This window comes from Harpegnathos saltator, unplaced genomic scaffold (assembly GCF_003227715.2).
Source record: "Harpegnathos saltator strain DR-91 unplaced genomic scaffold, Hsal_v8.6 scaffold213, whole genome shotgun sequence".
Taxonomy (NCBI): Eukaryota; Metazoa; Arthropoda; class Insecta; order Hymenoptera; family Formicidae; genus Harpegnathos; species Harpegnathos saltator.
Genome location: NW_020229999.1, coordinates 59107 through 86760, shown reverse-complemented (window position 1 = coordinate 86760; position 27654 = coordinate 59107). Strand labels below are relative to the sequence as shown.

The following is a 27654-nucleotide window of genomic DNA, read 5'->3' as shown; positions in this document are numbered from 1 at the left end:
CTAAGATGGCGGATCATAAAATTTTTATATGATTAGTTGAAATTGTACTTTGGTTAGCTTTCAAGGTCGCTAATTACGAATCCAAGGTTCAAAACTCATTGTGCAAGATTGCAGATTCAAGTTGGCGGATCATGGAATTCTAATATATTTACCTGGCATTGTCTTCCGGTTAGTTAATTTGTCAGATTTGTGGCCGCCATCTCGAGTCCGCTATCTTGAATTTCGAAGATCTGATAACGGATTCGTAATCAGCGACTCCAAAAACCCCACAATACTCATTGTCACCGAAATTATCGTGATTTTTCATTTTTGCATCCGCCATCTTGGACCCGCCATCTGATGAATTTCGAAGATCTGATAACGGACTCGTCATCAGCGACCCCAGAAACTCCCGTATATAAATTTTCATGTGATTCGGATTTTCCGATAAATACGTGCCTCGAAGGGTTTAGAGCCAAGGGGTTCTCGCGCAAATTCTCAAACTGGCTCGGAACATCGGCGTACTTTCCTCGTCTTTTTCCCCGCTGCTCTCTGACGTAAAAAATGCCCGAACTCCCTCGATCGTGGACTTTCGCGCGATACCACTTACGGCAGCGGGAGAGTTTGCGAAAAGAGCGTCTTATCTCGGCGCCGGCTCCGATTGATCCGGGGAAACGGTCGAGCGTGGGACGCGAAGTTTCCCCCGGCCATTTCTCGAGAGTCCCCTCAGCGGAGGGAGGAGCTCTTCCTCCTCGCGATGGCCGGTCAACTAACTACCCACGGGACGGAACTTAAGTTTCGTACTTTATAGAGCGAGGAGACGCGACGCGCGCGCGCGCTATACTCGTTAGGGAGAACGTATGACTCTCTGAATACGGCGCGCAGCGCACTCGAGAACCGGAGTGAGCGGAAGCGTCCTCCGGGCTGGACGGGGCGCGGGCGGCGCGGTCGGGGGCCATCGCGATCAAAACACTTTATTCTCGTTACTCGCAACCTTAAACAACCGCGCACCGCTTCGCGCGATGCGCGCGCGCGCGCGCGCGGCTCCTCTTCCTTCTCGGGGTAGCCGTAATTCTCCTCCGAGATCTACCGGCCGCGCGCGCTGCTCCCAGAGCCGAGCCGAGCGCGTCCCTCCCGCCGGTGAAAAGTGGATTTACGAAAAGCATTCGTTTGAGAACAGCGGCGCGCAATGAAGACACAGAGCCGCCACTATATCCGAGTTTAAGCCGGCCGGTCGTTGCCTCGTCCGCGCCTCGTGAGCGCCGGATGAACTTCCCTTAACTCGATAAAGGGTGTCGGCAGGTTTTACCGGATGACAGATAACGCACGCTTTGGCCCGGCGATAACACGCCTGTGCGATTAGGTCGCGGCCGCGCTCGCGCGAGAGCCCTCCGGCTGACGAGAAGGACCTATAATCGCCGGGAGAGATCGGGAATCCGCTTAATGAGCTTTATTGACCGCCTCGTTAATCGGTTCCAGCAATGGTCGGAGGAGTCATTACTTGCTGAAGCGGCGGCAGCTGTTTAAGTTCGGGATGCGGGGGAGCGAAGCCGGATGCTTTACCTGGCCGAGAGGCCTCGCGGTCGGCCCGGACAACTCCATCGTCGTGGCCGACAGCTCGAACCATCGTGTTCAAGTAAGTACGATTGTTTCGCGAGAGCGGCTCTCCGAGCCGCTCTCGCGAGGTTGATAAGGAACATCCGCGAAGTGTGTGTCGCTGATTTCGACGAAACTTGGCACACTCGTAGAGTAGCCCAAAGACTGGTAAGAGACTGGTATTTTTTCTGTCGGCAATGGCTCAGGTTTAAGGGGCGAAACTGCTCCTCAAAAATTCCATCCCTTTTATGCTATCTCGATAATTATTGCAGATAGGAAAACACTTTTCAAACAAAAATTGTACGGCATAAAAAACTATACAATTTTTGTTTGAAAAGGTTTTTCCTATCTGCAATAATTATCGAGATAGCATAAAGGGGATGAAACTTTTTGAGGGGCAGTTTCACTCCTTAAACCTGAGCCGTTGCCGATAAAAGTATACGGGGTCTCTTATCTTGGGCTGCTCTACAAATATGCCGAGTTTTGTCGAAATCGGAGGCACACTTCACGGATGTACCTTGTGAGTGCGATGCCGAGTAGAACGATGCTGCGAGCTACCAAGTGCGGAATTGCGGACCGGTGTAACGCGATACACGTATATCTCGCGGAAAGGATCTGCACGCGCGCGTGCGACTGAAATGAAGCTTCTCGGGGATTCAGTGAAGTTCGCTCATTCGCAGCCCGAGGCTTTGATATATCGGAGACTGGGGAAGTGACTGGGGGAGTTCAAAGCTTTCTCCTTTTTGTAATCGTTATTATATTTCTGCTTGGATGAGAGGCGTTTCCGCTTCTCTTTTCTTTCCTCTTCTCTTCGCAATATCATCGTTCGATTCTTAAGCGACGGTATTCGTTTTCTTCGCGCTGGCGTTAAACTTCCTTCCGCTTCCGTCTATAACGCCGGGGAATACCCCCGATCTGCGTTTCCGCGCGCGCGCGCATATATCCGCGCGTCTCAAGCTCGTCTCATTAACCGAGTTTGATTGAATATCCGAGAGTCTTCATTTTCATTGCATGTAATATAGCCGAATCTGTGTTGGAACTGCCGAACGAAACTTGAAGACTTCTTAACAGCGCCAACGGCGTTTCCGAAACACTAATTAACTAATTAATTATTAATCCTCGCTCAACCAAAACTCCGCAAGTACCACAGGCGGCCCGGCCAACGATCGTCGCGGGAGCCTCCGAAAAATCGCGCATACGAATTTAATAACGCGCGTTTTAATTTACGGCGGGCGCGGGCGGAAATCCCGCCGTCAACCCCGCGAGATTCCCCGTGATATCTCACCTAAGATATCGCCGAGTATTACTCAGGTTCGACGCCCAAGCTCGGCCGACATGGCGGCTATCGCTAAACTAGGCGTGCCTCGATAAATCAAGCGTGGATCGTTCGAAGCGATAATAATTAACCCCGGATCGCGAAACGGAGGTCTTGCAGCGCCACGACGGTGTTGGCTTCGCGCTTCGGGGGCCGCGGCGCGGTATCGGCGATCGTAAATAAGCCGACCTCGTAGCGGCTCGTAGGGGCGGGAGGGGGGAAGAAAATTCCTGCTCGTTATTGCGGTCGGCCGCGAACCGATTTTAATATCGCGCGATCGATGTAAACGATTGCCGCCGGCCGCTTGTTGTACGTAAGCGGCCGTAACCGTCGCTCTGGCTCCGCAGGTATTCGACGGTAATGGGAACTTCATGAAGGAGTTCGGAACGTACGGGAGCGGCGAGGGTGAATTCGACTGCCTCGCCGGGGTGGCCGTAAATCGAATCGGCCAGTACATCATCGCGGACCGTTACAACCACAGGATCCAGGTGCTCGATCCGTCCGGTCGTTTCCTCAGGGCCTTCGGCTCTCAGGGCACCGCCGACGGTCGCTTCAATTACCCCTGGGGCATCACCACCGACGCCCTCGGCTTCATCTATGTGTGCGACAAGGAGAACCATCGCGTGCAGGTACGCCGGCTTGGCCAGGTTGGAAGATCGAGCGCGCTCGGCCTTCTTCGACGGCCTCGGCGTCGAGAAGGTCGAGAGCGTCGAGATCCGCCACTTGATTTGATCTACTGAGCTTTTTATTGAGCGTTTCTTTTTTTTTTCGTTTTATCCTTTCATCTTAAGTAAGGGGAAGAAGGATAAGATAGAGGTGTGATTTAGTTGCAGTTTCGCCTCTGCGTGCCCTTGAAATGCGAACGTTCAAGAGATGAAGTAGACCCGTCGATCGCTTCTCTCCACTATCACGTCAACGGCGTAAACCGAGTCCTTCCGGAAATTCCCGTTGCCTCATAATTTCACTACTCAATTAACAGCCTCCCGTGCGCGATCGTTAGAAGAGTCCCCCCTCCGATCAAGTTGAATTTTAGTCTCGTCTCTGCGACTTTGAAAAGTGAAAACACTCGACGGGTGAAACAGAACCGCCAGATCGTGTTTTCACTCTCGCGTCCGTCCTCGGGAAATCCCTCTTGCCCGACAGTTTCACTACTTAATTACCCGATCCCCCTCCCCCCCCCCCCTTCCCGCACCGATCCCGGCCCGCACGCGCGATCGTTAGAAGCTTCACCCGCGCCACCCGCGAGTCCCCAAAACCGCTGGCTAAACCGCTCGGGACACCGCTCGCAGGTATTTCAATCGGACGGCACATTCGTGGGCAAGTTCGGCTCCTGCGGTAGCGGACGCGGCCAATTAGAACATCCGCATTACATCGCGGTGAGCAACACGAACCGGGTGATCGTCAGCGACGGCAACAACCACCGCGTGCAGATATTCGACGTGAACGGCCGCGTGCTGACCTCCTTCGGCACGGAGGGCTCGGAGGACGGCCAGTTCAAGTTCCCGCGGGGCGTCGCCGTGGACGACCAGGGCTACATCGTCGTCGCCGACTCCGGCAACAACCGCATACAGATCTTCAGCCCGGAGGGCGCCTTCCTCAAGTCTTTCGGCTGCTGGGGCAGCGGCGACGGCGAGTTCAAGGGCCTCGAGGGCGTCGCCGTCACCTCCACCGGCAACATCGTCGTCTGCGACCGAGAGAATCACCGGGTCCAAGTATTCTGAGACTCGAGTCGACGCGTTCGAGTTTATCAGTTTCGAGTTATCGATGATAAGTGGGCGATGACAAGTCGAAGCTACATCCGGCTAACGTTTGATCATCTTGGTGAACACTCGCCGCGGCCCGACGACTCGCCAACTCGAACGAGCACTCTCGATTCTCGAGTCTCGGTAACTTCTTTTCAGTACTCTCACTTTTTTATTTTGCGATCCGAGATACGCGACTAACACTTAGCGAAGTTGAACGTCGTTGGAACGACTCCGAATACCCCCTTTCCCTCCCCCTCTCCTCTGCTCACGGATAAAAGTGGAAAATAGAAAAAAAAATAGAAAAGGCATGCTTGTGAAAACATTGAGAAAGGAGTTGGATGTCTCCGCAGGAAAAATGAGGAAAACTGATGGGAAAAGCCGATTAAAAGGATTTAAAGAGCTCAGAATGTATATCGTGAAACGGAGCGTTTGTCGAATCGGCAAACTCCGATCGAAACGCTTCCGCGAGAGCGATTCCCATCGACCAATGGGATGTCGCGTTACCTCTCTCACTCACTCACTCTCTCTCTCTCTCTCTCTCTCTCTCTCTCTCTCTCTCTCTCTCTCTCTCTCTCTCTCTCTCTCTCTCTCTCTCTCTCTCTCTCCCTGCCTCCCTCCCTCTCTCTCCTCTCTCTTGTTTTGTCAGGATATTAACACAGTTATGCCTCTCTTCCCAGAAAATTTTGCCCGTCGGGAAACCCTCTCGCGCCATCTTGAGAGAACTTTGGCATAATCCCCCCTTCGCTCTCCACCGCCGCCCGGTGACATGACAGATTAATCGCGCCAGCATTTTGCATCCGGCGAAAATAAAAACATGTAGATAATCCTCGTTGCATCGTAACTAGAGCCGCGCGTCGTTCCATTTGACCGCATGAAAAATCTATCGCCGCTTGATCGCGGCAATTAACCATTATCCATTTCTTATCGCGTCGGTGAATAATTGGCGCGATAGGCGCGCGACTAATCAACGCGCCTGAAATCCTGAAATCCTGAACCGAGCGTTCTCGTTCGTCAGCATTGACTAAAACAGGCTGATTAACATTGACGAAATTCACCGCGTTTATTTATTCCTCACTAATATTCTCTCTCTCTCTCTCTCTTTCTCTCTCTCGCGCGCGCGCGCGCGCGCGTAAGGCTGGATCTGCCACGAGAAGAAACGCGCGAACGATCTTAGGCTCTCGAGCTTCAATCTCTCCCTCTTCCCTCCCGCTCGTTATTCATTTCTAATTATCTTCTTCCTCTCATCAAACTGCCCTGCTCCCGTTAATCGTCGCAGCAAAGAGCAGATTAACAAGAAAAACGGAGTATATTATTCTTTTCTTCGGCACAATTCTTCAATTCTTCAGGTAAGCCGATCTCCGAAGTGGTCCGACTTCCGCCGCGAGATTCTCGGCAACAACACGTATCCGCCCTTTTACTTTTCCCGCGATCGCTAGACGCGCGACGTCACTTAGACGAACATCAGGCTCGTACACTCGGTATACCGCGCGAAGCGCGATACACAGGAACGACAGGAACCATCCGAACGGATGGCAAGAAACAAAAGGGGAAAAACCAAGCAAAGAAATTCAGTACAGCGATCGTACCGGCGAGCGCAACGACGTGTGAATCGAGCCGCTCGCTCGCGCAGTAAGCGGCTGGAATTCCTAAAAGTCATCTTGGACGCCGGTCGATTCTCCGCTCGGCAGCTTCGAAACGAAACACACGGCAGTGTTTGTCTGTTTTCGTTCCCCATAACCACCTGGACATTCATCTCTCCTCCCGTTACCCCTCCGTCTCTTTCTCTCTTTCTGCCCTCCTCTCCCCTCTGCATCTCCTTCTCGTGCGCGCACGATATATCCGAGCGATTTAATTTAATTTGTACTCAAAGTGACAACGCAAGTAAAGTTTGTACCGTTTGTATGCTTTAAATAAATTGTTGCGGAAGGAAGACGACACGAGAGAGTGGATTTCTCTTCGCCGGCCGGGAGCGCGCTTTCTAACGCGCGACGATACGAGCGTGAAATAACGTGATAATAATGAGAAAACGGGATCACGGTCGTCTGCCGCGACGCGAGTGAATACGATCGTTAAACTTAAGGGGGTCATGCGAAATCCCAGCTCGGCGCTCTCCGCCTGATGAGCAGTCGGGACTGCAAGTTCGGCATCTTTGGCGTCAATAGGAACTCCGCGAGCAACTCCGTCGCCATCGTATCCTAAGATCATTATTTGCTCGGATATTCCTCAACTTGCGTAATCGTATTACTCCCCCGTGTTCCGGTTTCCAGTTAGACGACTCTACACCTGGGGATCAAGCTATAACCAGCGTTTTGTTACGAATCAATCAAAGTCCGTTAATTCTTTCGATTAGCCGATCGATCGGTTCGAGTAGACAATACTCGGTGCGTCCGGACAGCTTCATACGTATCATATTCCTGTGGCCGTCTCGACGAAAAAGAGAATATCGACGGGCGCGCAATCGTTCTTCGTAATTTACCGAATAATTTCCATGTAATCGTGGAAAGAAATAATTTTCTTCAGCTTCCGCTTTTACAAACCATCTAAAGAAAAATAAAAAAGAAAGAAAAACAGACGATTTCGACTCGAATGTCGAAGACATCGTTCATCGAAAGTCGCGGACGTTATCAGGATTCAGGATCAGGTGGGGAGGCTGGCGAGAGATGAGAAGGGAAAGCAAGCACAGGTTCGAACACGAGGTGGTGTTGCGGTCGGGGCAAGTGAAAAGGTGAGTGAGTCAATAAATATATAATTTATTAAATGCAATGATGAAATGGTGTAACAATAGAGGGGCGGGCGAAACGGCGGCCGTGTTGGCCGCCGCGAGGGCGGACAAGAGATAATACGCCGCCCCCGCCCGGCGCCCCCGGATCGGAAATATAGATAAAATATTTTCGTTATTATTTACAATATTAGTCGAACGTTAGTCAATAAATAATAAACAGTGGCGCGCGCGTAATCCCTTTATTTAATATATATAATTTAATCATATATATATTTATATATTTATAATATTACGCTTGCGATAATAAAAATATTACAAGAGATGGAGCCTTTACCGTTTATTCGTTTCCACTAAAATCTAGCGCGTACGTGTCGCATCTAACACGCCGCCCTTGTTCCAAAAACCGTCCCGGCGACCGATCCCGATCCCCCTCGAGGATTTTCCTTCCATCCCCCCGCCGTTCGTCGGTGAGGACGTTTGCCGGCCAGGCGATTAGCAATTAGCAACGAGAAAGGGGGATCGCGATTTCCATGGGGCCGGATTGAATTCTGGAACGCGGAAACGTCGAGAGCGGATTGATGTCGAAATAGCCGTCGAAACCATCATCATCATCATCATCATCATTACCGTCACCATTATCATCATTACCACCACCACCACCACCACCACCACCACCACCACCACCACCACCATCATCATCATCATCATTGTTATCATCATCATCATCATCATCATCATCATCATCATCATCATCATCATCATCATCATCATCATTATTATCATCATCATAATTATGAACGTTCTCTCATTACGCGGGAGAGAATCGCGCTCTCCCTCCCCCATCCGCGAAGAAAACCGGCGACGGGACCGAACAACAAATGGCAAAAATCATTAGCGTATGTTTTTAATTACCGACGCGCGTCCGCGAAGCGGAGAAATGATCCTCGCGACCGCGACGGCGACGGCGCGAGGAGCCGCCGCCGTCGGTGTCGCGCGTCCGATTATCACAACGAAAATACGCGCGATATGCTTTTGGACGTTATTATCATCGAGCGGAGTTAAAAGGCGGTGTCTGTGTGTCCTATGTGTGTGTGTGTGTGTGTGTGTGTGTGTGTGTCTGTGGGTCTGTGGGGTTTTAGTGTGAACGCCGCCACGCGAGACTAGTAGTAGCGTCGTGTGTAGCACGGACCAGGCAGGCAGCAAGCAGGTACAAAGTGACCGTCGCGACGAAGGAACAGTGTGTGTGTACGTATCTACGCGTACGTATGTTTCTGTATGTGTGTGTGTGTTTGTCTTTAAATTTTCGCGATCTTGTCTCTGTAATTTCTCGTGATCGTATCGTTTTACATCTCTCCGTGTCTCTCCGCTCTCGGCGGAACTGAACAAGTGTGCGTCTACGCAGTTTCCACCAGGCGTCTATATAAACCACCCCCTGTGTGTCTTCCGTCTTTGTAATTCTGCACCCCTCTGTGTTTCCGTGGCGTTTTGTGGCTCCGCACTCCCTGTGATCGTGTGACTCCCCCCCCCCCCATGTATCAATACATCTGTCTGTCTGTCTCTGTTTCCCACCCCTCCCCTGTCTCCTCGGTGATCTGTGTCTGTGTCTGTGTGTGCAATGTCGTCTCCGTGTCTGTACAAACGTGATAGGCACCGATCCGATCGTTTCGACCCTTTCGACATCGTGACGCGCGCGACGCGCCGGGCGTCGCGTGTTCGCGCGATCGCGCGCCCGCGAGTCGTGCGGCCACGCGCGCGGACCGCGTACGAGAGAGAGACACGCGACGGGAAGCTCCGGGTCACCGTGCCGACGGACTTTCGCGCACCTTCCTCCTCTTCTTCTTCGTCCCCCTCGTCCTCGTCGCTTCTCCTCCTTCTTCTCTTTATTTTGTAAAAAATATACGGAAAGATTTCTGCGAGATATATAGAGCCGGAACGACGGTGTCCCGAGCCGCGGCGGAGCCGTTCCGCTCCGACGATCGCGAGCGCGTTTTCACGTTTTTTTCTCTCCGCTTTCTCTCTCGCTCTCTGTATTTCTCTCGTGCCGCGCATTCGAAGCCGCGGTATCTCTCGTCCAGCGATGCGACGAAGCGTACCTCCGGCTCGCGGCGGCATCAGACCCGCGCTTTCTCGCCCCCGTGAGCACACGTGACGGGCGCGACCCTCGACACGCGGTCGGAGCGGAACGGCGGCGAAAGATATAATAACCGGGGCGAGCTCGCGGGGCTACGAGAACCGCGGGACACCTCGTGCGATCTCTCTCGCGCGCGCGTGTCTCGTGCGATTCTGTAAATTGGATAAGTGGAAATATTTGAATCTCTTTATTATTATTCTTCTTCTTCTTAGCGCGAGTCTCGATCGTTCCCGGATTTAGAAGAGAGAAGTTAGTTCTGTTCTTTATTTTTTTTTTTCATTTTTTTTCTTCAAGTTTTATCTCTTGCTTAATAGTCCGCTATTATATACCCTACTGATTCGTCTCTGCATCTAGAGAGTAGTTTGAAAAGTGGTATGACATAGTGTGTCTGGTGTGTTTGCGTATGTGTGTGTTGGGGTGTACATGTAATAGGTTTCTATTTTTTTCATTCCCTATTTGTATATGTGTGTGTATGTGTGTTATCGAGATTATAATTGTAATAAAGTTATAATTAATTATTTAATTAATTAAAGTGGCAGCAGTTAGGCCATGCGGCTCCTATCATCTAGTCGTCTTTGACTTCTTGGCTTTCTTATGTAGATTTAAAAATCTTTTCTCCCTTTACTTATTAACCTTCTTTTATATTTTGAGAATAATTTGTATTAAATGACTTTTTAAAGTTTATGCATCCTCGAAGCGCCTACCCTAGCGATGTCTTTTTAAGTAAGATTATTTTTTTCAGCGGCCTGCCTCCTCTTTCAGCCATCCCCCTCCCACCCTCTTCCTCCCTCTGTCTTTCTATCTCTATCTTTCTGTCTGTCTCTCTAGCTCTCGCTCCCTCGCGACCCTTCACCCTTCGTACCCTTCTTAGTTCAGCTTGTCGTCGCGTGTACGTGGTGAAATCGTGCGATTACATGGAACAACTTGGGCGTAACTTGGGCGAGCGCTTGGCGTCCGCGCGGTGTCGGCCGTCGTCTGTCCGCCGTTCTCTGCGGGTGAAAAATACTTGTATATTCAACTTGTCCTTCTGTAACCCCGGGAAAAGCGACAGGCCCTCGCCCTTCGCCGAGACCGCGCTCGCGCGCACGCGCGCGCACACGCCGTATCGTCAGAAAAAATTTTTCCCTTCGTGTAAAATTCGAGACCAGATTGCCACGCACGATCGCGAGCGTCTTACAAGCTCAGGTCGGTCGAGACGATCGTAGACGAGTTTATTAATCCCCTTATTAACTCTCGAGACTCAGCTCTCTACGTCGTGTCTCCCGGTCGCGTCATCTCCTCGTTCTACCACGCGCCTCTCGTTCCCGCTACGTTTATTAATCGCTAGTCCTCGTTTAATTAGATTCTTAAATATGTAATAAGCAAAAATATGAATATAATAATAGTTTTGTGTATATAATAATTATTATTTACTCATTTTAAATATTCGATAGGATCGTGATTATTTAATTAATTAACAATGATTAAAAGAGTGTAAGAATTTGTTTTACTCTCCTCCTCCTCCTCCTCCTCCTCCTCCTCCTCTTTCTCCTCCTTCTCCTTCTCCTTCTCCTTCATCTTTCCTATCTCTTTATACTCCTCACTTTTCTCTTCCTCCTACTCCTCCACCACTTCTTCACCTTTCAACCTTCCCCCGCGCGCGTCTCGCCTCATTTAATAACTAATAACTTTTTAAGCTTATAATGGCATTGAAAATGCTCGTTGGAATTGACTCGTGTGTACAATATATTGTAGTAATATCCCACCACCTCTCGCGCTTCGCTATTACCTCGTTTCCAAGTCTCTCTCTCTCTCTCTCTCTTTCTCTCTCTCTCTCTCTCTCTCTCTCTCTCACACATGCACACACATACACACACAACTTGCTGCCTTGCAAAGCTGTAACGGAGAGGAAAGGCGGTCGATACGGGGTGAATCTCCGATTCTTGAAGAAATACTGCGATTCGATCCGCGAGTTCACTCTTAACGTCGCGCCATCGCGCGCCGTACGCGTACAAACCCCTCACCCCTCCGACAGATCTTGCAAGGGCGTAATCTCGATTCGCCGTTAGTTCGGATTTGTCTGTCTATCTATCTATCTATCTATCTATCTATCTATCTATCTACCTTTCTCTGTCTGTCTGTTCTGTCTGTCTGTCTGTCGGTCTGTCTGTCTGTCTTTCCGCTTCCGTGTGTCGGCGGACATAGTCTCTCTTTTCCTCACACACACACACACTCTCTCTCTCTCTCTCTCTCTCCCCCCTCTCATTAGTTTTTCTCCCTTTGTCCCATTGCGCGGAAATACTTTCTTGGATCATCATTAATTTATCACAATAGACGTTTGTCCTGCCCCGATCAGAACTTGAACGCGGGACAACCGCGGCTTGTCGCCGCCTTCGCGCGATCGCGCGAGATCGCGCGCGTCCACAGTCAACTCTACGCTCTTAATTAACCGCTAAATTACCTTCTTCTTCTTCTTCTTTTTCTTCTTCTTCTTCTTCTTCTTCTTTTTTTCTCCTCCTCCTTCTCCTTCTTCCTTTTCTTTTACGCTAGAGAACCTTTTAAAAAATCCCCTATCGGAGAGAGAAACGGTAGGTAGTTTTTTGTAACAATGTGTAATCGACTAGCCTTATGTCCTAGAAGTAACTCTACGAAGTTGATTATACTGTGACTAGCACAGCCCGTGGATGAAGTTGCGCCCTTTGGACGAAGGGCCTGTTTCTTTTATTTCTCACTGCTCTTTTTTTTCTTTTTGTCGTTTATATCCCCTCTTTTGTTTCCTCTAGTCGCTCTCGATACTCGTCTCTCCACCGCGTTTTTCGCTTCTTCTAGTAGCTACCTCGTTCGCCTAACAACCGTCGTTCTCTCCTTGCCCTTACCGCCCTTTCCTCCCTTTTACCCGCTCTTTCTCTAAAATTCTTCTAGATCGACGCGCAGTCCCCCCTCTCGCCTCCACATTTTCCGGATTTTCTCTCGGACGAAACCAATTCCCGCGCACGGAAAAGACCGTTTTCGCTACGTGATGAACGTCAGTACGTTTCGCACCTGAATACGTATGTACAAATAGATTCACGACGTTGCGTTACAAGTCGGTTGGTGCTCTTGCCCTTCCTCTCCCTTTTTCACCCTCTCTCCCATTCTCTGTCATTTTCTCTTTCTTTCCCGCTGAACGATAGGAACGCGCGTCCAGCTCACGCGAGTTACCTAAATTTAATCACTACAACGCACGCCTCTTGTAAAAAATATAAAAAATGGACGTGGACAATGTAACACCGATCGGAAATCAGAAGCTAACCTCGAGAAGTATCAAGTCTAATCTCGCGTTCCGATTCGCGCTTCGGATTCTCGTCTTTTCGTTTCTCGCACGTCTCGTTCCCCAGTCCTGTCCTGATCCGTTCGTTTCGTAAAACGTGGTCCAGCGCTAGCTTCCCCCCTCCTCTCTCTCTCTCTCTCTCTCTCTCGGAGTCTTCGATCTCGTGTATTCGCTCCGAATTCGCGCGTCCGTCCCTTATGCTCGACGTCAGTCGACGTCAGCTGGCTGGTCGCGGTCCCTGACATGCGAACGTGAAATACGAAACACGCTCGGATGGAAAGTTTGAAGCTCGGATTCACGCGTGAACTCAGGATAAACACCCTTCGTTACTTCTCCCGCCGGAGACCGGAACGTTGTCGACGTTGTCAACGTTCCTCGTTTGAAATCGACTCGGTAGCGACGAACTCGGCAGCGAAAATCGACGAACGTATTATCATTAAGGAAGAATGGAAAGTATCGGCTGTTCCCTATGCAAGTGAGATTACGTGGTGTACGTGTACGTGTTACGTGTACGTGTGATCAATGAGAGTGCCGCCACTCGTCGGAGAAACAGATGCAACACAGCTGTTGTACACGAATGCACTCCTTTGCACGGGGAAAAATGACAAAAGTTGTGAATCTCGACGCGATCGGTAGAATGCCACGATGACACGAGTCAACGAGATTCCGCGAGTCAACAAAGAGACCGCCAGGTCGACCAAGAGGTCGCCGTTGCCTCTGGAGTTTCACTCGCAACGAGATACGCGCTGAACTTCACTTTCGATTGCGCTCGTGGATCGCGCGGATCTAATCGTCACGTAAGACACGCGGACGCGACGCTTCATCTCCGCGCGAGTCCGACGTGGACTCGCGCAGGACACACACACGCGCACATACACACACACACATACACACACACACACACACACACACACACGCGCACAATCAGTTTCAGCGTTCCTCGTTCACCCGAAAAAGAGGACAAAAAGCAAAGAGAACGAAAGGAAAGAAGAAGTCGAACCTGTCGACCAGTGTCATCGAAGAAGAAACATGCCTATGCCTACAAAGAGCCTCGTGCCGAAGAAATAGCTCAGTTCAAGAGAGACCTCTACACGGAACCGCGAAATTCGCCGGGCGACGAACCTACCGCGAGAGCCACCCTAGAGAGCGCCCCTACTAATCTACCCTACCTATCCTACCTACCCTACCTATATCCTACGAAAGCGATAACATTGTTTTTCTCATTTTGTGCGATTCAGCTCGATGCACACGAGGAGATGCGAGTGAAGTATCGCGAGCCACGACTCGTCGACTTCGATGCTGCGTCGCAAGTAGACTCGTATCTATGTACTGAGAAATTAACGTACGTGCCGGGGAAAGCGGATCCGCGCTTTTCGCGCGGCGCGACACGCGCGCTATGTGGTTACCTTACATCATGTACGTATCGTAGAAAGCGGAAGGTAAAACCGTGTGTACGTGTACGTTTGTGTGTGTGTGTGTGTGTGTGTGTGTGTGTATGTGTGTGTGTGTGTGTATGTCCATATGTCTCTGTGTGTATACTTGTTACTCTACAAGCGTGCCTCGGAGTCGATCGACTGGGCATTTCGCCGCTAATCTTCGCCTAAGTACCCCTGGAGCGCGCGTCGTCGTCAACCTGTCTAGTCGTCTACCCTCCGACAGACGGGTATACATCCGTCCACCTAGCCCCGCTATGCTCGCTCGCGTCAATCGCTCGCGTCAACGGGGTGAGGAAACGCACGAATAGTAATAAGGTACAAGCGGAACAAACGAGCGATCGGGGATGAAATCCGCGCTGTGCACGAGCAGTGTCGACTCAGTGCGGCTGTCTCGTGTACTTGGTTTATATGTATATGTATGTGTTTGCACATGTGTGTGTGTGTGTGTGTGTGTGTGTGTAGGTGTTTGTAAGGGACAAAAGGTTGAAACTATGATAAGAGACTTGAAAAGGTAGGTCAACAACCGGGTACGCAAATCAGAGACGCAGAGAACGAAGCGTGTGATCCGTGTCGTACGTCTGGTACCCTTTCCCGTAGTAGTTGTTGCTGCTGCTGCTGCTGCTGCTGCTGCTGCTGCTGTCGCCAACGACCTCGTCGAGGTCACAGGGGTCAGGTGACACTCTCCCGCCTTCTGTGGGAAGAGCGTCGCGATGGCTTCCCGGATTTCGGAGCGCATCCGTGCGCGCCTCTTCTCCTCTCGCGTCATCTCGCGACCACCTCGCGGCTACCGCGTCGTCGTTTACTTAACTAGCGAACCGTCGTCGCCGCTCCGCGTGCCGTTGGACTGGCAGTCGACTATTAGGTGACCTCCGGGTTGGCGGCTACTAGGCTGGCCCCTGGGCTAGATGAGGGCGAGCTTTGGGGGACAGCAGCCACCCGCGAAGTGACCGCTGGCTGCCTCCCGCTCCCGCTTGCGACGGCCTTGGCGTTCTGCAGTCTGATTCAAGAAACGTACGCATTATACGATAACGCGCAGACGGCGCATCACATTCGCGCATTCGAGTGTCTGGATGTGTGTGTATGTGTGTGTGGATGCGTGTATGTGTGGATGTGAGAGTGTGTGTGGCTGTATGTGCGCACACGTAACGGTAACACCGAATGATCAGGCAGGTAATATAATAATAATTATACCGGCGGCCATATATCAGACAGAGTAGTTGAACGGCATCTAAGCGTTCCCCGGTGATCGACACTTTGCGCCAACCCGTCGGCGAGAGCAGAGCTAATCACGTCGAATCGTCGTGCTCGCGGCGCGAACACTCGAATTCTCGTCGCGTTGAAACATTCGCTGCGCGAGTCTACCTTTTCACACAACGACAATGTATATTTCTTTCAGAGTGCCGCCATCTTGCCCCGCGAACACAAAACACGGCAAGCGGTTTGTCATCGATATATTCAGAGCGTTAGAAATATCTCAAATCTGACGTATTCCAGACAGGAATCTCAAGTGTCAGAAATTAAATCGAGGTACACGCGTGAATGAATTATATTCAACGACGGCAGAAGAATATATTTCACTTGATTTCTTCGATTTTTAATCCTCCGCCGATCGCGCAGATCTGCCAGATCTGCCACATCTGCCAGATACGTCAAGGTAGCATACCCGTTAAGTCGACAAAACGTACCGAATGAGGGACAAGATTTTGTCTTCGATTTTGACGTAGTTAGTTGGATTATCATTTTGCACACGTCGCTTTCCGCGATCAGAGATATTCACTTGTAGATATTCAACGATCAAGAGTTAATCAGCTGGCAGTTTAATGAGAATACGGTAGTATCTGAGAGATGCATGCGACCATTGGCATAATTATTCCAACGCGATCGGCGGAAGCTGAAGTTACTTGCGATTCTTCCCGCGAGAGTGACTTTGCACGCTTTGTATCACTTGAAACCACGGTATGTACATCCGAGAGTGCAGCAGCCGCGTTTCAAAACGCAAGAACCGAGCGGCGATTCTGCAAATGACTCACATTGCACATATGTAAGTACATGCTCTCTCTTTCTCTTTCTCTCTCTTTCTCTCTCTCTCTCTCTCTCTCTCTCTCTCTCTCTCTCTCTCTCTCTCTCTCTCTCTCTCTCTCTCTCTCTCTCTCTCTCTCTGCCTCTCACTTGACGTACTCGCGCACGGATTACCGGCAAAGTGATCATCAAGGAACTCGGTGGTTCTACGTAAATTAAGCGACACGGGTAACACGGTATCGTTGTAGACAAGAGACACCGAATATACCGACGAGACATTCAGAACAGTAAACACGAAGCACCGTCACAGACTGCGTGCGGCCGAGGGCACGTTGTACACAACACAACCGGGTCCCGGGGTATAACGTGTAGACATATGTAACTCGTTAATTCGTGCGCCGTGAAACAGGGGGTGCGTCGGGGGACACGTAACACGGCGGAAGCGACGGAGCGAATTCCCTCCGGCGGAAGAGACAGGAACGATAAACGAGCACTTGTTTCGCCGAAACAATCGCCCCACTACTACGGAGTTACGGTCGTTACTTACCGGTCGTGAATCGTCCCACGACAAGCTGCATTAGTACACACAGAAGAGGGAGACTTTAGAACTCTTTTACATGTCGTTTCTTTTCGTACGTATAAGCCTTTCGTGTGCTAAACGAGTATGTCTCATCTACGTAACTAATTGTGCGTGCACATCGTTGCAACAGGAAATGCAGCACGTACACGCGCACCCTAGGGATACTAACTTGATCTTGGACTGCCGCATGAACTGCTGGATCTTCCGCGCTGCCTGATGAGCCGCTTGCTGATGGACCGCCTGCTGCCTCGTGCCGGCCGAGCCCGGTCGCGCTCGGTAATTCCGGTAGTTGTTCTGGATCACTAGGGCAGCCTTCGTGGCTTGCCTGCAACGAGAGATACGGCAACAGCGTGAAGAAATGCCTATGTGTGTGTGTGTGTGTGTGTGTGTGTGTGTGTGTGTGTGTGTGTGTGCGCGCGCGCGTGCATGTGATAAAAGAAAAAACGTGCGTAAGCACGTGAGCCGCGGCCGGAGAAGTCGAATAATTGCCGTAATCGTGTAAGAAGTTCCGAGCGAGCGCGGGATCAGCACGCGACGACGCTATAAACGGAAAATTGAAAGCCGTTCCTGTCGAAACGGTATTACGTTTCGACATTCGTTCTTCGTCAGACGACAGTTGAAATTGGCCGCGCGCCCGCGATCCTTTCTCGCTCGTTCGCGAATCACATTTCCGCGAAGATTCCGCGATGATAACGTACGTTATATATGCATATATATATATATATATGTATATACCTGCAACGAGCTGGTTGTAACTAATTTCGGAGACATTACACCGGAAAGTTCGGATCGCGCCGCGTGTACGGCTCGACGATGAGCGAAGAAGCAAGCAAGCAGCCGAGCAAACCGACCCATCGCCACGGGGGTCTGCCGTCTTCGGCGAAAGTCGTATTAATTTAATGCCAACTTAATTCTGTATTCAGGCCACCGTAGCGGAGGCGGGCGAGTTCGCGAAGTTTCCGAATTATTTACGATGCCAATTAAAAGTTCGCCCCGAGAGGTACACGGGTCGAACTTTGGTAGCATCAGTCTAATTCAGTCAGGTCGTTAAGTCGGCCCACAATGGTACGTCTTGTTCCCCGTTATTAATTATCGCTTATTAAGACGACCGGGTCTCCTACCTCTCTCACTCCCTCCCACCCCTTCTGCCCCTCTCCGTATAGCGGACGAGATATCGATGAAAACTTAACTTTCCGAGCTCCAAGCAATTTGGCGATGTCTCCGCGATGCGAGATAATAATCTGTCATACTTAACAACCTTGAGTTCGCAACTCGGGGGGGGGGGAGGGGGACACGTGCGCCCGTATAAAGACCCGCGGACAGGTTCTGTCCGTATCCGTCCGTCTGCATCTACTTCGCATGCCCCGGCGCCAAGTAGATAATACCGTAGCGGCCAGACAGCGAACGAGCGAGCGCCGCGCGTCGCTCTCGGGTGAGAATTTCCCAAGCGAGAGAACAAAAACCGCGACTTTACGGAGAATAAACGGCAAATATATCAACGTCCCCGCGCGCGAACATGTTGGATGTAAATGTAAGTGATAAAGATATAACTATATCGATAAAATCACGTCGATATAATCATGTTGAAAGATGAGTTGAAAAATGAGCACACATGATTGTACAATTATGAATAAGAATGAATACTCATTCTTTCACATTATTGTTATATTATGTCCTACTTATTATTATAATTATATTGACAGAATTATATCAGTATAATTAAATCTTGTTAAACGGTTAAGTATTAGATGTAATTATAAGCCGTTCGAGGGCGCGTTTCGTTGCGCCGAAGTTGGCGCGAGAAGCGCTACCGTGCCTCTTGATTATAAATATAACAACGCAATGTGCTAATAATGTAAAAATGAGCGATAGGGATGAAAACTCGCGACAAACTGGAGGAGCGAGGACTGCCTCGCGCAAACAGGAGGACGAGAGTTACCTGTGATAGGCGTACTGCTTGTGACGGCGATAGTACTGTTGGATGAGAACGGCGGCGTGCCTCTCGGCCTCCTCCTGCCTCTGACGGCCCTTGTAGCTCCGGTACGCCTTCTGGATCATCCTGGCGGCGTGATAAAGCTCCCGCTGCTCGCGATCGGACAACGTCAGCCTGCTGAGGTCCGCCTCGTTGCCGTCGCCGTTGCCGGCGCCGGCCGCCGTGATCGCGCCCGAAATGCCGCTGCCGATCATGCCGTTGAGCTTGCGCTCGCCGCAGCCGTTCGCCGGGTAGTACTGGCCGTTGTGGCCGTTGCCGCCGTCCAGCTGCAGCTGCAGCTGCAGGAACTCGCAAAAGTCGGCGGTAGTGGGCGGCGGGGACGGCGAGTCCGGGGTCAGGCAACTACTCGACGGGCTCGAGGGACTGGCTTCGGCGTCGGCGTCCGAAACCGACGCCGCTCCCCCGCTGCAGTCGCGGTACGAGTCGAACAATTCTCCAGAGTCGAGGGGCTATAAGCAGGTCGATTAGTATGTAAATTGAGTTTTCGTGAGCGGGAGACTTGGAAACTTCGGCGTTCTCGTCTCGTCGAAGAGGAGGAGAAAGAGGAGGAAGAGATAGACACGCGGCGTGTTGGAAGTTTTGCTCCTAATTATTCGGCTATTCTGGAATCTGGATCTGAAACGGGTCCCCAACAATTCCTCGAGACCTCGTGGCGTGCTACGAGGACTGTATTATGCGCGACGAAGTTTCCACGTTCGCGCGATTAATCGGCATCTGCCGACCCTGCGCGGTCGACATTATGCACGATGCTTACACTCACCATTTGTTCCATCAGAGCGTCCTCCAAGGGTGACAGAGGCGCCGTTGGAGGCGGTGGCGATGTGGAAGACGGGGAGTCACCCTCCGCCCTCTTGATTCTCTCCGGTAGCGCCGCTATGATCTGTTCCGCCAGCGTCAGCACCCTCGCGTCTTCCTCCCCTACAAAAAAAGAATCACCCTCCTAGTGAGAGTCGAAAGGCTCATGGGGGCGGGTCCGCCGAAGTCACACATTGAGATCACAACACCGAGGTTCATAAAAGCCGTGAAATACTGTGTACTCTACGAGGCAGTCGAGGATGGCTCGGTGTCAGAAAGTAAAGTAGCTTCGACTCGAGCGCGCGCTCGTCCACCAGCACGCCGCAGTTTACCCCGAGATCGCCTACAAGTCGCGAATTGACAACACTCGGACTATAAAGGTAAAGTCGATGATGAATGCGCGCGTTGTCACCCTACTACTCGCTGGCGAAGATCGTCTTGTCACGGTGTGAACCTTGGCAGCCGCGATGGATTGGCCGAGAATGCAAACTGCTCTATTCAGGCGACACATCGACAGTTCGCTTGGACCGCGAGTCGCGCTATAGCAGCCGTTTAAAAAAATCAACCACACACACACAGAAAGAGAGAGAGAGAGAGAGAGAGAGAGAGAGAGAATAGAGAATTAGAGAGATGAAGGAGATTGTTGCCGTTGTCGGGAACGCTGCGACAGCCCACGATAGTGAGTCGATGGTGAGTGGCTAAGAAAGTTTAGATTTTACACAGCAAGTCATCCAACACCAGCGCGATTACGAAGGCCAAGCAACACCAATATTGTTCAAGCTGCGAGAGTTCAGAGAAGTTAAAGAGAAGGCAGTGGAGCGGTCGACCGAGTCTGGTCTTCGTGTACGCACATAGAAAGAGACAGAAAGAGAGATAGAGGAAGAGAGACAGACAGAGAGAGAGAGAGAGAGAGAGAGAGAGAGAGAGAGGGGGGGGGGGGAGAGGGAGAGAGAGAGAGAGAGAGAACATTATTGTATTGCGTGTATAGTATGTATATGTGTGTGTTTTTGTGTGCAAAAGGTGTGTATCAGTGTGCGCGTGTGTATTCGTGTGGGTCTGCGAACGAGAGGAACGCAGCTTCATCTAGGAGCTCTACGCGAATTCGCAGTTCACGTGATCACGTGGTTATCGTCTAGGCCGATATCGGATCGGTCGGTAGTGTGTCGCAGACAGAACAGACAGATTTACACGGATAGTTTCACAGACAGTCAGGCAGACAGACAGATAAATAGAAGAGGAAACGAGGAAGGTACGGACCTACGGTCTCCTGAGGGGTCGGAGCGCTCTCCATTCCCTGTTCGTTGAGGCCTAACGACGACTCATCCTCTTGCAACAACTCCATGTTGTCCAGCAGCGGCGAGCCACCTGTGTTTTTCGATAAACCCCACTTAAATGCTATTGCCCGATGCGTTTGTCGCTCTCGCGTGACTTGCGGCCTTTCTTTGTGACTCTACGCTCGTTTTAGACGCACATGTGCCGGGGGAGAGTAATGTGTGTGGCGCTGGGGGGAATCATCGGCATGAAAGGGGAGTCAACGACAAAGTGACGCGTGTGACTAAATAGTGACTATAATAAATAGTCGTGTATAAATTGTGAATGTACGTAATTGTGAATGTGTACGTTGTGTGCATTTCTGTGCACGTGTGTGTGTGTGTGTGTGTGTGTGCGAATATATACGGAAAAGAGGTCAATATATAATAGCAAACGAGACTAACACAACGCCAGATCGAGACCGCTGTCTTGAGAAGGCCTCCTAGGACTAGGGCTGGCGGGTCGCAAGAAAAGCCTCTCGTCTTGCCTGCGGGCTTCGAGCTGATTGAGTTCCTCGGCGATCGCCGTGTGGCCGTTCTCCGCGGCCAACTCGGTCGCCGTTCTGTTCTGACAGTCCCTCACGCGAAGCGCCATCGCGTTCCACCTGTGAAGGTCAACGGCGGGACAACGAGCCGCGGTTAGAAGTATTGATTGGACTGACACCGCGACACACGAGGCAATCGCTTAAGATAGATCGAGAGGACTCATGGACTCCCCGAAGGCTGACCTGTAAAGAATCCTGGCGGTGTCGGCGTGTCCCGCCGCGCAAGCCCAAGCGAGCGGCGTGAGGCCAGCGCTATCTTGCCTAAGAGCATCGACCTCGGCATCCAAAACGCTACTAGGATTTTCCGCTCTCCAGTGAAGGAGTGCGCAGGCTAACCTGGAGTATCCCAATCCGGCTGCCAGGTGCAGGAGGGTAGGCCCGCCGGATTGAAGAGGTTCCGCTCCAGCTCGCCACGGACGGACAACAGCATCCTGAAACGTTCGTCGGGCGCGAGAAGTTCGATCAGTCGTCAAGTACTCTCGCATAGCGCGTATCCCGCCTGCCGGTCTTCAAGATCGGGCCTCAGAGCGGGCCGATCCGTACCTGGCAATAAGCAACCAGTCGCTCTTCCAGATGAGCCGCGGGAGACGGCGGACCTGGGCCTTGCAGACGCGCCTCCACGTCCGCCAGACGGTCCAACAAGGCCTTCTCAGGGCTGGGTTCGCTCGTCGGCGCTCGACGATATTCGAAGGCAACGCTGTCGGACACGACGAAACCGTCGCAAGCCACCTGGAGGGACGCTATCCCCGGTGCGTGCGCAGGACACCGACAACGCAACACACCCGGTTGCACGAGGCACGCTTCGACAGGTTCCGCGTCGAAAAGTACCGAATACGATTGGGAACCACTACCACCGGTCCACGGGCCGGCGACTAATACCTGGAACCGTCACGGAACCGGAATCGTAAGCGACTATAATCCTCACGGATGCTGCGAGCGTTATCAACCATGTCCGACGATTCAGTTGCTTCATTACTTACCACTTTGATAAATTTGTCATTAAGCGCAAAAGTTGATTAAATTATTAAAATCGATTAGATGCTGAAAGCATTCAGTCAAGTTCCGATTGAATCAGAGTGGTGAAGATGTTACGAATTTACCAAAGTGATCAAAATAGCCATGCAATTGCTACGCTATTAATTTTAATTAATTAACTAATAGTGGTACTAATTTCAGGTGCACCTACGTACCTTCACACCGCCTTCGGTGTAACTCCATTCGGGACTATACTCTGCAATATGGACGGTTGTACCAGGATGACATCCGACGTCGTTCTCGGGACCACCCCGCTCCTCGTGCTTCGTCTGATCGGCCTCGAAGTCGTGCAGCTCCGGCAAGTCGCCGAACACGTCGAACGCATCCAGGTTGACCAGCACGTCGTCCGACGAGTCGATGAAGTCCATCGGATTGATCATGCTGTTGTCCGCCGGCGAGGGCGACGGCGACGGCGGCACCATGTTGGCCGAGAGCGTCCTCTGGATGTCCTCCTGGCTGAGGTCCAGCGTCTCCGCGAAATCGGTCACCTCGGAGCTAGAGCCGCCGATCGGCAGAGGCTGCACGCCCGATCTCTCCATGTTCTCCTGCGCGTCGATCTCCTGCTGCGTCTGCTGCTCCCTGTCGACGCTCGTCTGCGGCACGATCTGCTGCTCCGCTACCTGTTGCATCTCCACCTGCTGACTCTGCTGTTGCTGCTGCTGCTGCTGCTGCTGCTGTTGTTGTTGCTGCTGCTGATGTTGCTGCGACTGCGGCTGCTGTTGCGGCTGTTGCTGTTGCTGCGGTTGTTGTTGCGGCTGCTGCTGCTGCTGTTGCGGTTGTTGTTGCTGCTGCTGCTGCTGCTGCTGCTGTTGCTGCTGCTGTTGCTGCTGCTGGTGATGATATGGTTGACTGTTAAGTATCAGAAGACCGCCTCCGCCTTGGATTTGTTGCAAACTTAAAACTAGAGGAGCCGGCTGTTGACTCTGAGTAGAATGGGAATGTCTTGAGTACACGCGGGGTGCGGGAGCGACTGTCGTCGATGATTGCTGACCTCCCGTTGTCGAAGAGACCTGTTTGAGAAGAGGTAAGTGCATATTAACACCCGGCAGACGTTCGTCGAGCATCGCGTGGCATTTCATTGGCTCCGAGGACGCGTTATTTCGCAGTCGCGGAATTTCGAATTTCAGCAAGCAAATCAAAATGAATGAAGGTACATAAAAATGCGTATAGATAGATCCATCAGTATACATTTTATCTCACGTACGAACGATAAAATGTACGTTAGGCGATCTCCATTATTATTTATACGCAATACAAGATATACTTCTAAAGACCTCGTTGAGAAACTAAAGACTAAAGAGTACAATCGTGTGCTAGCTAATCGCAGAATCTAACGGCATTTGATCACGGAGAAAAGTCAATGAAATATTCAGCTTCCCCCGGGATTTGTCTTCACGATCGATTTCCAAACGACGAGGTCGCGAAAGGTCGCGTCGCCGACGTGCGGGAAGACGGCTCCGCGGCAGGCAAATTCACGAGGTCCGAATTATTGCGTATAAATGACGACATTTTGGTACGAACTACGCTTTGAACCTGATTGTCGGGCGTGAGTCTCCTAGGTGCGAGCTGAGTGTTGCTGGTGGAGGAGGTGGAGGATGCCCTCTGCCTGTCGAGCAATTGAGAGACTATCATGTCGACGGGATGGCTCGAATGCTGCGTGAGATGAGGATTGTTCGGGTCGTCATCCCCGCCGAGGAACATGGGCCTTAATTGCGACGCCAGCTCGTCCCGCGTCCACTCCTTCTTGTCTGGCGGCAGTGCGAGACAGGGCGGCAGGGCGGCCAGCTTCGCATCGCCGTCCGGGTAAGGAACGTTCAGATAGTGGACGAGGACAACGTCCGGGTTCTGCAGTAGCCAGTAACACCGACGATGAAACGTCGGCAGGATCGCCGAGTGCACGTAACAGCCATAGATGCACTCGACTCCCTGGACCTGCCAGGATCGCAGCCAGGTATTAAATGTCGGTATTAAACATCGAATAATTAGCTGTTCTATCACAATAGATTATTATTAGATTGTCATATTACACTCTCTATCGCTCGAGACAGTTTAACTGTCCGCATCAACACGATGAGCGTAGGCGACGAAGATCCTCGACTCGAGGACAGAATTTTAATGTTTCTTCGTGAGCAAGTTGATCATTATCTCAGCGACCCCTCGACATCAGACGCTCGCCATCGAAGAGTAGTTACCTTCAGTTTCATGTGATCCTCCCGTGTAGTTTTTCCATCTTTTCTCTTCTTCCAGCAGTAACCGTCCCGCCGGTAGCGTACCTTCTTCCTCGAGTACAGTAACATCGAACCACTTCGTGGTCGCACTTTTACCTCCCGACTTTGCCATTCGGCGTGCCTCTGAAAACTGATCAGGATCGCGGCGATTTCCTGCGGATAAGCAAAGAGAGATGAGGGTGAATCGATCGTTCGATGAAGAAGAGAGAGAGAGAAAGAGAGAGAGAGATTGAGCTCTCCGGCGACGTATCCTTTGGTAAATGTGTCTCAGAGGTAGGCGAAGTGGTTTCATAAAGAGCGCGATTCCGTGTGCTTATTAATTCAGTGCGCGTACGAGCGCGTCGCAATCAACGGGTCGTGAGAGCGAATCGATTAATCATCCTTACGCTGGAGATCTCGGGCGAAGTCTCTCTCCGTCCTGGAGAGGTTTCCCCGACCTTCCGGCCGGGAGATCAAGCGGGTACACTTAACATAATGAATAATTCAGCAAAGGCATATACGCGTCGGCGTATGAAAAATGGAGGGACTGTCTTCGGATCGTCAGAGATACCCCTCAGTCGTACGCGCGGAGATAGGTACACGCGAAAGAGCCGCGCGCACGTTCGCCTGCATGCGCTCTCGCACTTAGGCGCCGCTAATAACAACAGCCGTCGCTTATTACGGCTCATTATTGATTTTCACCGCGTGAGGAACCGCTCCCGCGCGTGCGGCGCAATTTTAAGCGGACGGCGCAACGCCATTAGCGCCGCGGCATTAGCAGCGGGGGCAGCGCGGCGGCGGTTCTTTATGTTAAAAAAATGCAATTACCGCGAGGACTTTCGATGTCGCATATCACGATACTCCGTCCGCGAAAGACCCTGCCCCTTCTCCACCGGCCCTCATTCCCCTTATTCGAACGTACGTGCTAACGTGACACGCAACAATCGGCACTTAACCGGCCCGCACGATGCGCATAATCAGAATAAAAATGCAAAATTCGCTTCTATAAATATTCGTCGTATACGACATGCGATGCTTATCGGCAACTCAGGCTACTTCGGAGGACATAAAAGAAGAAAGCAGCCTCCGTGCGCGGGCGAGCGCGAGCGGGAAAAAAATTCAGCACCCGTGAGGCGACGAACAGCCGGCCGAGAGAGCCGCGACACGCGACCTGACGTGCAATGATAAAAGTCGAACGACGCACGTGGTCGATCCGTTTCGTTCCTCGATCTGAAGGGATCCTGAGGGTAATGAGCTGTGACGACGACGACGACGGATGGCCGACGATTAGCCGACGATTAGCCGCTCGGGACGATCGACGGAATTTCCGAGTCGGAGAAACGCGAACGAGTAAGAGCGGCCGCGAACGCGGGCGCGTGGCAGTTATTTTCGCCATGTAAAACAGTAATTAGCCCGATAACGGGTGGACTGTAAATCGCGTCGCTGCAGTTTACAGCTCACTCTTCTGCTCGGACCTCGCCACTCGCTGTCGCAACGATCGCCATCGCTCTCACTGGACGCGCGTCCTGTAATTGCTGGGAATGAGGCTGTCGTATGAGCGCAATTAAATCAAATTAAAAGCGACACTCGGGGAATGTCGTGTGCCATGGTGTTACCGCCGCGGCCGTTTGTCCAACATTGTTATTATCGGCGCGAAAGAGAGGGAAAAGAGAGAGAGAGAGAGAGAGAGAGAGAGAGAACGGGGGCGTGTAATAAACGCGTGCAATTCCCGCGATATTTTAATCAAGCCGGATTCACCCTCCGCGCCATTCTCGCCTCGTCGCCATCGAAAATATATATATGTAAAATGTCCGCGAAGAGTATACGTCACCTTGTCGACGAACCTAAATATAATAACGTAATAAAGCGCCTCGCCTAAAAATTCTCTTCCGATTCAATTTCGCTGATTTGGCAGAGTGCCCCGCGCACTTCTACGAGAAAATTATGGAATGGTACTAAATATGCATATCAACCGGAATATCGCGCGTGCGCTCTTGCTCTCTCTCTCTCTCTCTCTCTCTCTCTCTCTCTCTCTCTCTCTCTCTCTCTCTCTCTCTCTCTCTCTCTCTCCCTCTCTCTCTCTCCCTTTCTCCTTCTCACGAAGGTTACTATCGTACGTCATTAGTTTTTGTCAGAAACACCGCCACCTCCGCCCCCTCTCTCCTCCATCGCCCTGCCATTTGGGATATCTCTTCCTCTACGTCTATTAAATTTCTTGGCCGTGATCTCGGTCTCGCGCGTCGAATCGTATGAGTTGTATCTGGGACGCGATATTTTATGTGGCACAATATCTTATAATTATCTCGGGCTCGCTTCTAACATCAATTCCGAAATATAAGAGCCGACCCGGAGTCTCGATGGTCGTATTTTAAGATAACTTCGTGCGCCTTTTTTTAACGACGAATGCGACGCGATCTTTCGCCGACTATCGGAAAGCCGAGGCCGGCCCCGGAGGAACTCTAGGGAAACGCGGGACTCGCATTTGATAACCCGGGTGTAAATATGTATGTGCATTTATCACACCGGCTGGAACGGAACGGTCGCCCGCCCGCCCGCCCGCCCACCTGTCTGTCTACTTGCCTGCGCTTAAGCGCGATGCCAGCATCCATCCAGCGCGACTCAAATTAAATTCCCGCGAGATTCTGCGGCTATCTTCCACGTGGTATTGAGGATAACTCGAATACCGCGCGCGCTATATGCGCGACGCGACCACGTATCTCGCGTGCATTTTGCACTGACACTGCCAGCACCCTGAGATTCGGGTATCCCCATCCCGCGAATCGAATCCGCAGGCCATTTATTTTAGATGAGGCACAGCGAAATTGCATTTTCCAGATGGATATGGCCTCTCGCGCGGACCTCTCTCGCGACGAAGAAGACGGGGCGCGATTAGATCAGAAGACGAAAGACTTCCGCCCAACGACGCCATTCCCTCATCATTTTCATCGCGAGGCGGT

General features: G+C 51.5%; 2 protein-coding genes across 12 annotated transcripts in view; one reads left to right on the top strand and one right to left on the bottom strand.

The window, feature by feature from the left end:
* Positions 1-6570, top strand: part of tn (tripartite motif containing protein thin) — a 79583-nt gene extending 73013 nt beyond the window's left edge. For 4 of the 6 annotated variants that reach the window (XM_025298303.1, XM_025298304.1, XM_025298305.1 and 1 more), the window contains 3 exons: positions 1459-1615; positions 3238-3519; positions 4180-6570. In XM_025298303.1, the coding sequence (XP_025154088.1) occupies positions 1459-1615; positions 3238-3519; positions 4180-4611 (871 nt within the window). In that variant the 3' untranslated portion in view covers positions 4612-6570. Of the gene's footprint in view, positions 1-1458; positions 1616-3237; positions 3520-3717 lie in introns of those variants that run through there. The other 2 variants (XM_025298307.1, XR_003112842.1) reach the window with 2 other exon arrangements.
* Positions 6571-11222: 4652 nt separating this feature from the next.
* The window catches only part of Camta (Calmodulin-binding transcription activator), a 57370-nt gene continuing 40938 nt past the window's right edge, over positions 11223-27654 (bottom strand). For 3 of the 6 annotated variants that reach the window (XM_025298308.1, XM_025298312.1, XM_025298313.1), the window contains 11 exons: positions 24683-24871; positions 24012-24422; positions 22646-23500; positions 21999-22334; positions 21639-21886; positions 21316-21515; positions 20858-20965; positions 19566-19723; positions 18752-19254; positions 16982-17137; positions 11223-15210 (listed from right to left, as the gene is read on the bottom strand). In XM_025298308.1, the coding sequence (XP_025154093.1) occupies positions 15072-15210; positions 16982-17137; positions 18752-19254; positions 19566-19723; positions 20858-20965; positions 21316-21515; positions 21639-21886; positions 21999-22334; positions 22646-23500; positions 24012-24422; positions 24683-24871 (3303 nt within the window). In that variant the 3' untranslated portion in view covers positions 11223-15071. Of the gene's footprint in view, positions 15211-16779; positions 16805-16981; positions 17138-18751; positions 19255-19565; positions 19724-20857; positions 20966-21315; positions 21516-21638; positions 21887-21998; positions 22335-22645; positions 23501-24011; positions 24423-24682; positions 24872-27654 lie in introns of all 6 variants that reach the window. The other 3 variants (XM_025298310.1, XM_025298309.1, XM_025298311.1) reach the window with 3 other exon arrangements.